Below are 12,440 nucleotides of genomic sequence, written 5' to 3'. Positions count from 1 at the left end.
CCACCCCGATCTTACATTCACCTGGACCATCTCTGACACCTCCCTCCCCTTCCTGGACCTCTCCATCTCCATCAACGACAACCAGCTCAACACTGATATTTTTTACAAACCTGCTAACTCCCACAGCTACCTGGATTACACCTCCCCCCACCCTACCTCCTGCAAAAATGCTATTCCATATTCCCAATTCTTCCACCTCCGCTGTATCTGCTCCCCGGAGGACCAGTTCCACCACAGAACATTAGATGGGCTCCTTTCTTCAAGACTGTAATTTCCCTCCCACATGGTTGAAGATGCCCTCCAACGCATCTCATCCATATCCCGCACCTCCGTCCTCAAACCCCACCCCAGCCCTCCAACCACAACAAGGACAAAACCCCCTGGTCCTCCCCTTCCACCCCACCAACCTCCGTATAAACCACATCATCTGCTGACATTTCTGCCACCTACAAACAGATCCCACCACCAGGAATATATTTCCTCCCCACCCCTATCCGCTTTCCACAAAGACCGTTCCTTCCGTGACTACCTGATCAGGTCCATGCCCTCCAACAACCCACTCTCCCTCCTGGCACCTTCCCTGCCTTGGCAGGAATTGCAAAACCTGGATCCACACCTCCCCTCTCACCTCCATCCAAGGCATCAAAGGAGCCTTCCACATCCAGCAAAAGTTTCACCTGCACTTCCACTAATGTCATTTATTGTATCCGTCACTCCCAATGTGGTCTCCTTTACATTGGGGAGGCTGGACACCTTCTGGCAGAGACTTTAGGGAACATCTCTGGCTTCAGAGCTTGAGTTCTCTATGAAGCAGAAAATTATGAATAGCACATTCAGAAAGATGGTCACATTGCAAGTTAAGTGCAAGCAGGCAAATAAAGGAATGGGTGATAGACAGACAAATCAAAAGAAACAGGCAGATAGTGCATTGGTCCCTGGAGGTCCTACTAACTAATTGGTTTTCTGTTCTGGACATTGGTGAGGAGGATTGGTCCTTAGAGGAGTGCAGCAAGAGCTAATTCCATTTTGCCATAGGTAGCCCAGGTATATGGGTAGTGGGGAGCGGGGTACAGCAGGCAAGAAATGCAGTACTGATCGGGGATTCTTTAGTTAGGGGAACGCATAGATGTTTCCATGACTGTCAGCTCGATTCCAGGATGAGATGCTGGGGTCAAGGAACCCTGGCAAATGCAAGGTGATGCACTTTGGAACAAGGAACAAGATGAGGGAGTACTCAATGAAAGGCAAGACACTAATAAATTTACCGGAACAGAGGGATCTTGGTCTGCTTGACCAGAGATCCCTGAAGGTGGCAGGGAGGTTAATTGGATAGTTAGGAATGTATGCAGGATACCTGCCTTTATCAGTCGAAGCATAGATTATAAGAGCAGGGAGTTCATATTGGAGCTGTACAGAATTTTGTTTAGGCCACAACTCGAGTAGTGTGTGTAGTTCTGGGCTCCACACAATAGGAAGAATATGATTGCAGTGGAGGAGGTGCAAAGGAGATTCACCAGAAGGTTGCATGAGATGGAGCATTTCAGCCATGAAGAGAGCCTGTATAAGCTTCGGTTGCTTTCTTTGGAGCAGAGTAGGTTGAGGAGGAACCTGATAGAGGTTTATAAGATTTTGAGGGACATGAATAGGGTGATTAGAAGGCAATTGTTCCTCTTCATTGAACGGTCAATAACAAGATGACATCAGTTTAAAGTTAAAGGTGGTTTAGAGATCTTTTGAGGAAAACTATTTTCACCTGGAGGGTGGTGGAGGCATGGAATACTTTCAAAGAGGGTAGTTGAGGCAAAAAAATCTTGCAACCTTTGAAAAGTACAAGGATGAGCAATTGAAATGTCATAATATTCAAGTTCTAGCCTTGTGCAGGAAAGTGGGATAAGTGTAGGTAGTAGTATGTTTTTGGCAGTACAGAACTGATGGGCCGAAGTAGCTATGAGTTACAGCAGACCATTCTTCTGATAGTGGGCAAACAGCCAGAGATCATGATCCATATTGGTACTAACAATATAAGTAGGAAACAGGATGTGGTCATGCAATCAGAATTTAAGGAGCTCGGTAGAAAATTAGGAAGCAGGATTTCTAAAGTAATTTCCGCTTTACTCTCAATGACATGTGCATCCATGTACAGAAATAGCAAGGTCACTCAGATAAATATTTGGCAGGAGAGATGGTGCAGGAAAGGACCTTTTAGATTTCTGGGACACAAGGACTGGCACTGGGGAAGATGACATGTGCAAGCCGCATGGGTTGCATCTGAACAGGACTGGTTTCCTTGCAGGGTATTTTGTTAGTGCTGTTTGGGAGGTTTGAGCTAACTCAGTCGGGGTGTGTGAACTAGGAGAGAATATTAGAAAGTAATACCCAGGTGCGCACACGCTTGGAGAGGCAGAAAGCACCACAACAGACAATAATACATTAACAGGTGGAATCAGAGTACATGAGAATGTAATGAAGTTTAAGTCAGGGTCAATGTGCATTAATGTGAATGCGCAGAGTACAGCAAGTAAAATTGGGGAATTAAAGGTTGAAATTGCCATATGGGAGTATGATGTTGCGGTGCAAATAGAGATCAAATTCAAGGAAGGGAATTGTGAATGTTAAATATTTCTGCTTATGAGGTGCTGTGAAAAGCTGGCAAAGAAGAATAAGGAGAAAGTGAGGACTGCAGATGCTGGAGATCAGAGCTGAAAATGTGTTGCTGGAAAAGCGCAGCAGGTCAGGCAGCATCCAAGGAGCAGGAGAAGAAGGAGTAGAGGTAGTGGTTGTGGTTAAGGAGAGCTTTGCAATGATGAAGAGAAAAACCATTTTGAGAGGGTTCAAGCACAGATGTAAGAAATACTAAGTCAACAGTTACATTGCTAGGTATAAGCCATACACACCATTTAGTGGGAAGCTTAATTCAGAAAAAATCTGCAAAGAAATAACAGAGCTGTACAAACACCATAGGGTAGTTAGAATAGGGGATTTTAATTGCCTGTACATAACAGTTGTATTCAGGAGAATTTCCTCCAACAGTAATTGACCAGTCCAAACCAAAAGGAGGCACTGCTTGGCCTAGTTCTTTGGAATTAGAATGGGAAAGTAGATGAAATGATAATGAGGGAGCATTTGGAAAACAATGATCATTGTATTACAAAGTTAATGACAATGGTGAAAAATTACCTTGTTCAATTCAGAGTAAGAATAGTCAACTGGTGGCAAAGCAACTGCAAGAACTGAGCTGGATTAGGCAGACTGGAACTAAAGTGTGTTGCTTCATCAGGGCTTATGCCCAAAACACCAATTCTCCTGCTCCTCGGATGCTGCCAGTTCTGGTGTGCTTCTCCAGCAATACATTCTCAACTCTAATCTCCAGCATCTGCAGTCCTCACTTTAGCTGGAACTAAAGTTTGACAGGAATAAACAGTAGCTGAACAATGGGCCTCCTCAAAAAGAAAATTGTTTGGGTTCAATCCAAGTTAATTCCCTCAAAAGGGAAAGGTAGAATAAACAAATACAAAGCTCCCTGGATGATAAAGGAGATAGAAATTAAGTTGAAGAAGAAAACATTTGCTTATGACAGGCATTTGATAGTAAATACAATTGAGAACCAAGCTGACTACAGAAGACTTAAAAAGACAGTAAAGAAGAGTGATATTTTGAAAAGACTGGAAGCTGACAAGGGGAAATCCCAAAATATTCGAGAATAAAGTTGGTTGCTTGGAGGCAGATATTGCCATCTAGGATTATGATATTGTGGCAAGAAGGGAGGCTGACTCAAAGATGGGCATGTTTATATTGTAAAAGCATACCGATTGTAGAAGGGTTATAAAAGATGGATTAGGAACCAAGAGATTTTACGCATGAAGCAAGAGACATAGTTGAGGTTTTAAAATAATACTTTGCATTTGTCATTACCTACAAGGAAGATATTACTGAGGCCATGGTGACTGAGGAGGAAACTCAGTCAGGAGAGGGGTTTAAAACAAGGAGCTATTGGACAATCAGGCAGTTCTTAAATTTTAAAAGACACTGGGATCCGATAAGATACATTCAAGGATATTGAAGGAAGTGAAGTTGGAACCTGCAGAGGCACTAGCAACAATCTTTCAATCTTTCTTAGATATAGAGCTGGTGCTGGAGATTCGCAAACAACCATGCCCTTGTTCAAAAAGAATCGTAAAGTTAGACCCAGCAATAACAGTCTAGTCTGTGTTTAACTTTGGCGATGGGAAAGTTTCTAGAAACAGCTGTTTGGAATAGAATTCAGTTACATGGGAAAATGAAGGCTAACCCATCATGTCCAACTAACCTTGCTGGAGTTTTTTTTTTAAAAGTAACTGAGAGGCTGAATAAGATGATTGATGCTGTTTATGACGTACATCAACTTCCAGAGGCCTTCATTACAGTGCCATACAACAGTCTTGTGATAGATCGTTAAATAAAAGGGACAGTAGCAATGTGGATACAAAATTGAGTGAATCATAGGAAGCAAGGAGGAATGCTCAATACATGTTTTTTGAGCTGGAGGAAAGTTTGTAGTGAAGTTCCTCACTGATCACTATTGGGACTGTTGCTTTTCCTGATGTGAAGATAAATGATTGAAACTGACCATTCCACAGCACTAAGCTTAGGGATCACATAAAACTTGGAAGAATTATAAATTGAGAACGGGCACTGAAAAGTTTGTGGATTGGGCAGATAGGTGGCAGAAAAGGGTGAGGTGATACACTTTTGTGCAAGGAGCATAGAGGAGAGACAGTACGAAATAAAGGGTACTATTCTTAATAGCATACGGGAGTAGAGAGACATGAGTGTATGCATTTGTACATTATTAAAGATGGTAAGACAGGTTAGAAAGAATGTTTAATAAAGCATATGATATTCTAAGCTTCATTAACAGAGATCAAGAACAGGGAAGTTATGCTGAAGCGTTATGTTCAGTTGTGGATGCCACATTTCAGGAAGAATCTAAATGCACTGGAGGAAGTGCCAAAAAGGTTAATAGGGATGGTTCTGGGGATGAGAAATTTCAGTTATGAGACTAGATTAGAGAAGCTGGAATTGTTTTTCTCAGAGGAAAAAAAAAGCTAAGATTTCATAGAAATTTTCATCCCCATCAAAGGTCTGAACAGAGTCAGTAAGGAGCAACCATTTCTGTTTGTGAATGAATTGAAAATCAGAGGACATAAGAAACAAATGTGAGGTGAGAAACAAAACGTTTTCAACAGCAAGTATTGGACTGCACTGTCTGGAAGTGAGGTGGTAGCAGCGTCAATTCAGTCAGTCAATATGGTATTGGATGACTCTTAAAATAGACACAACAGCTTGCAGAGTTATGAGGAAAAGCAGAAATGGTACTAAGTCTCTCAAATCCAGTGCATAAGTGATAGGTCAAATACCTTCTGCTGCATCATTTCAATTCTGTGATTCTATGATGCAGATTGCTTTGTCCTGGATGCTATCAAACTTCTTGAGTGTTGTTATCAAGGTGTGTTCATCCAGTTAATTGAAGAATATTCTATTATGTGCTCCTGACTTGAGCCTTGATGGTGGATAAACTTTGGGAAGTAATAGGGCATGTTACTCACTTCAGAATTCCCAGATTCTGTTCTGTTCTTGCTGTCTTAGTATTTAAATAGTTGAAGAAGTTAAATTTCTGAGATGTTGATAGTATGAAATTCAGGGCTAAAACGTTCATTGGGACATGGATACTGCCGAATGTTTGTGTGGTGCAAATGTTTGTTGCTATTTATCAGCCCAAGCCTGAACATGTATAGGATATTGATAGATAATGCTTCAGCATGTAAGGAAGATGAATGGGCCAGGATATTGTTCTGAACATATTAGAAGTAGGGTCACAGTTGCTTCCCACAATTGCTTTGAGCATGGATATTCCTGAAAGGCTCAATGTTGATCATTTTTCTTTGGCAAAAGTGAGGACTGCAGATGCTGGAAACCAGATTTTAGATTAGAGTGGTGCTGGAAAAGCACAGAAGGTCAGGCAGCATCCGAGCAGCAGGAAAATCGATGTTTCGGGCAAAAGCCCTTCATTAGGAATGGAGAGGAGGGAGTGGGGCTATTTTTCTTTGGCCCCACCCCCCTCTCCTTGTAAACTCTTTTCAGGTATGGTTACAGCAATAGTAAGAAACACTTCCTTCAGTGGGCAGCAATGAAGGTAAAGATATTGTAGTAAAATGCTGAAACTACTCAGCATGTCAGGAGAGAAACAGAGTTAATGTTTCAGTTGACAACATTCATTCAGTATTTTTGCTTTTGTTAAAGAGGTGATGATGTTCCAAATCTGAAAATTATTGTCTCATGTATCGTACATACCACACTGTACGGTCTCTGAAGTAAACGTCGAACCTCCTGCTCCTCGGATGCTGCCTGACTGGCTGTGCTTTTCCAGCACCACACATTTTGACTCTGATCTCCAACATTGGCAGTCCTCACTTTCTCCATGGTCTTAGAAGTGTCAATGATCCCAGTGTCCAGGTGTAAGAGAAAATAAATAATTTAAATAAAGAGAAAAAGAAATAAGAGCCCACAATGCTGGAAGTAATACATTGGCACAGCGAGAGAATTGGCTCATGGGCATGAAACAGTGAATGGCAAATGTGTTTTTTTTTCAGGTTGGCTACCCATAATCAGTACAGTTCCACAGGGATCAATGCTGGGACCACAACTGTTCAATATGTATATTAAATGATTTGCAGGAAGGAAATGTACTGTAATCAAGTTTGCAAATGATACAAAGATAGGTGAAAAGGCAGTTTGCGAAAGGGATACAAAGAGTTAACAGAGATCTTGAAAAGCTAATTGGGCAATAAGTTGTCAAATGGAGTATAGTGTGTAAAAATGAAATTTCTCATTTAGGAATGGACAAAAGAACAATATTATTTAAATAGAGAAAACCTGCAGAAAGTCACAATACAGAGGGACTTGGGGGCATTTGTGCATGAAACGCAGTAAGCTAGCACAAGTACAGCAGATAATCAGGAACACTAATGGAACACTAGCCCTTATTTTAAAGATGTTGGAGTCTAAGAGAAATCTTACTGCAACTGGACAAGATGTTGGTGAGACCACATCTGCAGTACTGAGAGTAGTTTTGGTCCCCTTATTTCAGGGAAGGTTTCATTTCATTGGAGACAGTTCAGAGAAGGTTCACTAGGGTAATCCTTGGTATGGAGGAATTCTCTCAAGATGAAGGGCTAAACGGGTTGGGACTCTACTCACTGGAATTTAGAAGAATGAGAGGTGATCTCATTGAAATATGCAAGATTCTTAAGGGTTTGAGAGGGCAAATGCTGAGAGGATGTTTCCCCTCATGAGAGTAAGTCGAGGTCCAGAGGGCATAATCTTAGAATGGGCACCAATTTAAAACTGAGATGAGGAATAATTTCTTCTGAGTTTGAGTCTTTAGAACTCCCTGCTGTACAGAGCTGTGAGGGCAGACTCTATGTGTATATTTAAGGCTGAGATAGCTGAAGTCTTGATTTGTCAGGGAACCCAGGTTTACAAGGAAATGCAGGAAAGTAGGTATGAAGTATGTCAGATTAGCCTTGATCTATTGAATGGTAGAGCAAGCTCAAATGACCTACTCCTGCTTCTGTTTCTTACGGTCTTATTAGAGAGTAAGAATAGTGTGCATGTAATACTAGGGGGTCACCGATAACACCAAAATAGAGAATAGTATGTTAACAGTTGGAGTCAGAGCATGGGGGAAATATAATGATACGTGCAATGTATACATGCAGTATTATGTAAATAAGATTGCTAAGTTACATTCACAAATTATGAGGCATTAATAACAGAGGCCTGGATGAAGGAAGGGCAAGACTGTGTGGTGGTATCAGTTAAGGAGAGCATTGCAACATTAGACAAAGAGGATGTATGAAGGGTTCAAGGACAGAATTATTTGACTGTAACGAAGGAACCAAGAAGGATGCAACTACATTACTCAGCATTGCCTACAGACAGACAACTTGTGGGAAGGATGTACAGGAACAAATCTAGAAGGAAAATACAGTGATGTAAACATTATAAAGTTGTTATAATTGGTGACCTTATTTAGCATAAGTATTATATGAATATTTTGCATCCATCTTTACCAAGGGAGCAGTTCACGTTGAAAGGGAAGGACACTAAGGCATTGGAAGTTTTCAAATTTGATATAGAGGTGATATTGAAAGGTTTAGAGGGATATGGGCCAAATGCAGGCAGATGGGACTAGTTCAGTTTAGGAAACCTGGGTGGTATGGATATGTTGGACCCAACAGTCTGTTTCCATGTTCTATGACTCTGAATAAGCTATTGATACTCAAGCAGTAACCAGGCATCTGATTCAGGGATATGGAAAGTTGAGTAGGAAGGAAACTTAAAACAAAGAGGATAGAATTAATAATCTTGTTTAATGGATTACTGGAGTTCTTTTAAGAGGGTTGATGATGGTAATTCTGTTGATGTGATCTACATGGACAGCCAAAAGATTATTTGATAGCGTGTTATACACCAGACTTGTGGGTGGCGTGGTGGTTCAATGGTTAGCACTGCCGCTCAGTACCAGGGACATAGGTTCAATTCCACCCTAGGGGTGGAGTTTTCACATTCTCTAGTGTCTGCATGGGTCCCCTCTGGTTGCTTCGGTTTCCTCCCACAGTCCAAAGATGTGTAGGTTAGGTAGATTGGTCATGCTTATGATAAATATTCTTAAACCTTAAACAAAAACCTCCATATATCTAGATACAATAAGTATCAGAAGTAACATGCGTGATCAAAAAGAAAATGTTGACTTGATGTTGACCAGAAATCAGTGTGGGGGACAGATGGAATGCCACTTTAGCCTCTAAGATTAGGCAACTTCACTCAGGCTAGCCTATATTTGCAATGGCATGCACTTTTCCGTAAAGCATAAGAACGCATGAGACTTCAATGACACACAAAGGGTTTCTAAAATATATGAAAAATCGTGTCTTATACAAATGATGTTCCTGATTTCAGGGAATTTGCAGAAAAACTAAACGCTGAAAAATGCTATTAAATTGGAGTGGTCAACATTGGTATTAAGTGAGAATTTTCTTTTCCACAAGTTGGGTAACGCACTCAACAATAAGTTCAACATCCACCTTCCTCTCCCTTCAATAACTAATATTTTTTGGAAAATTATATGATTAATTAAATTTTGATTAATTAAACACTGATATTAACAACTCTACATTCTTTTAGACATTTATTGCAGAAAAATTCTCCAAAAAGTAACAAATGGGAAATATACACACATAGGGGAAGTATTTACAGAATGTACTGGAGGTCTTGTACAATTTAGCCAATAACTTCCATCTCAGTAAAATAAATTAAAAAATACTGTAAAAGACATTACAATTAACATATTAAATACAATGATCTCTTTCCGTGTACAATGCTGTTAAGCTCAGCGCTTGTGTTGCAATTATTTAGAAATTACATTGTAATAACGTTATCTTGAAAAGTTACACAAAATCTCCCTTAAGACTTTAAAAACGATGCTTGAAAGAAAAAGGTGCAAGAGAAGTTGTGTGTTTTTGGAAATGAGTACTGTTTCTGACTACAGTAAATGACAGATCAACAGTATCACTCCCAAAATATCCAAATATCCCTTATTAAAGCAAATGCTCAGTTCTAAGTTTTTTTTAAAAACTCTACCTTGCACCTTGCTTAGCACTATCTCAACCAAAATAAGTTCAAATCAGATTTTAAATGTTAGCCAATGCCTCTCATCTTGCTTTTCATTTGATTATGACTGTGATTGAAGTAACAAGCAAAAACTTAATTCATACTATAGCTGGTTCAGATAAGTGATAATCCCAGCTAGTGTATTAAAAGATAATTACTACTGTACTTCAATGACATTGAAACTGTGAAACCAAGCCACCACGCATTTTTAATTTGCCCTTGCCTCGCTTTCCCCCCATTCCACACCTTAGTTCTTGACTAAGGCAGCAAAGGGACTACTGAAAACCAGACTCCAGACTATGCTGTGAGAAGCATGGAGCTCTCACTTGTCTCCAAATGGCTGCAGCTGAGATACTGAACCTAGTGTGGACGTTTGCAGGGAAATGAAGTGAAGACAAAACTAATCCACACCACCAGACTGGGATGCATTGTGCTACTCGCAGAGTCAGATAAAAGATTCCTCATCAAAACATTATTCATAAATTTTTAACAGATTCCAATTTCCTGAAATGGATTATTTCACCACATTACATTTAATTTGGTTCTTTGCCCTAATTTCCCCCTCTTAACCCAGCATTTCTCCCTTTTGTTTCTGGAAGAGATTTAACTTGTCACAATGAAGCCATTGCAAACTACCAAATCATATCCAAAACATCCCACCCAACCTGAACTAGGTAAGCTTCATTTTGTGAAGTCAGTTCTATCAAAATGGGGACATTAAACTAAATCTTCAGAGACTACCATACTGCAGAAAAAAAACTGTAAATATTATGTAATAAATGAGGACGAGAGAATACATTTTCAGATTGTCTCATTACAATATCCTATGTGAGGCACATATTCAGCAATCCATACCCTGAACATGTATTAAGATCAGTGTCTTCTTCTGGCCATATAAGCAATAACCCCCAAAGGTTCCTATGTCATTAGTTCCACTCATTGTGTCGCTCCAGTACCTGCTGAAGGTGCTATTACATTTTGCACCTTCAGCAGAATATCATGCATAAAATTACCAAATGGCAAAAAACAAAACTGAGCTAAATTGAAATTTAGGAAACAGAACTGGAAAAGAGAAGTGGGAACAGAAGAAAGCCCTCGGTACAGGATTAACTGAGGTAGGATATAAATTGAATCAATTTCCCTTCCCCATTTAGAAATAAATTTTTTCAATGATAGCTTGATGTCAGATCGTTGGCTGAAGAACTGTTACTGATAGAAACAAATGAACACATTACTTTCCTATTTGATTTTATCAGCTATAACCCCCACATATTTACAGTTTCAATGCATAAATGATAACAACTGTAATCACAGGCAATGATTTCATTAATTAAAAGGCAATGAGTAGCATTATTGAACTCTGTCAGTTACATCATATTTTCTAAAACATTAAAACATACATTTTTGAAGTTTATTCTGAACGGGGCTTTTGTAAAAGTAAACATATAAAACATTTTTTTCAAATACTCTGTCTATAAGAGTACAAAAAAAAATAAAAACACGTAAATATATGTTTAGGTTCAGTAAGAACAGGAGAGGTTAGTCTGACTTCTTTGAAGTCAAAAAGTTTCCAAAACATGCAAGGTCATGGTTCTAGATTAATCAGAAGACAAACAGCAATTTCATGCTCTTGCTTTCAAATTGTGGTTCTTCAGGTACACAACTCGTACTCTGAAAAAGAACATGTCACTTTCCCTTTTGGTCTCCTTTCCTAAAATTCTCCATTGTTCGTTTTGACTGTGGACAGATTCAAAGTGTTGAGAAACATGACAGTTTTCCTGCAAAACGCAACCTGTATTCCCTTGCGATTGTGATTTTGTTCTGTGGCATTTTCATGCAGTTAAAAATCACAGAAGTGTTGCTGCTTAAGACAGAAATGACAAAACCTGGAGAATGTAAATAATTTGGTGCTGTCTTCTCGTCTGTGCAGTCATTTCCCTTGCAATTGTTTTACATGACTTGGCAATTGAGAAATTCAAAGCAGTATCTGGGCCACATAGGGTGAATGAGTACTTGCTACAGCTGCCAGCAGGGGCAGGTCACTGGATTCAATCCTAAGAAAGGGGGAAGACAGAAACATAAACAGCATTTACAAATTAGTTCTATAAAGTCAAAGCAGACAATGCATACACCTTCATTTTCTTAAATCTTAGTTAGATGGTGTGTCAAAAAATAACTTCTTTGCTGTTGGTTGTTACAGGTGTCAAAACATGTTTATATGCATTAATAGATCAATAAGCTGGATCTATTCAATGTTTTAGAGATCAGTTTTCAATGGCTCCCTGCTCTATACTCTACTCAGTATACACATGCACCAGTCAGGAGCCAGTCACTTTCCAGTACATGCAAATTTCAATGAGAATGAATGGGATATTCCAATACCTTTCGTTTGAAAAGAGGGGGATTGAAAGACAGCCAGATATTCTGTACACTGTCAGCAAATCTGACAATTGACACTAGAAAATTACTATAAATTTGCTGGACTGTTACACAAATGAATGGGGGATATGCCAAGCCAGGAGACTACAGACTGTTGAAGTATAATTCAGTTCCTACTGATGGCCCACAGCACCTCATAGATGCCTAGTCTTGAGCTTCTAAATCTGATCGAAGCCTATCCCATTTAGTACAAGGATAGTGCCACTCAACATGATGCAGGATATTCTCAATGAGAAGACATGGCAAATCTTACTGATACTGTCATGGTCAGATGCATCGTCAGCAGGCAG

At 39.7% G+C, this 12,440-nt stretch overlaps 1 protein-coding gene and 1 long non-coding RNA gene across 5 annotated transcripts in view; one reads left to right on the top strand and one right to left on the bottom strand.

Moving 5' to 3' along the window:
- Positions 1-12,440, top strand: part of LOC148147509 (uncharacterized) — a 73,185-nt gene that overhangs the window by 29,824 nt on the left and 30,921 nt on the right. The gene's annotated exons all lie outside the window — the stretch shown is intronic.
- fnip1 (folliculin interacting protein 1) overlaps positions 9,217-12,440 on the bottom strand; it is a 110,502-nt gene continuing 107,278 nt past the window's right edge. For all 3 annotated transcript variants that reach the window (XM_043703420.2, XM_043703421.2, XM_043703423.2), the window contains one exon: positions 9,217-11,765. In XM_043703420.2, the coding sequence (XP_043559355.1) occupies positions 11,687-11,765 (79 nt within the window). In that variant the 3' untranslated portion in view covers positions 9,217-11,686. The remainder of the gene's footprint in view (positions 11,766-12,440) is intronic.

The sequence above is a fragment of the Chiloscyllium plagiosum genome, unplaced genomic scaffold (genome assembly GCF_037043375.1).
Source record: "Chiloscyllium plagiosum isolate Xiang-an unplaced genomic scaffold, Cpla_swu_hap1 HiC_scaffold_16, whole genome shotgun sequence".
NCBI lineage: Eukaryota > Metazoa > Chordata > Chondrichthyes > Orectolobiformes > Hemiscylliidae > Chiloscyllium > Chiloscyllium plagiosum.
Note: the sequence above shows the minus strand (reverse complement) of the source record. Positions and strands in the feature narration are given on the sequence as shown.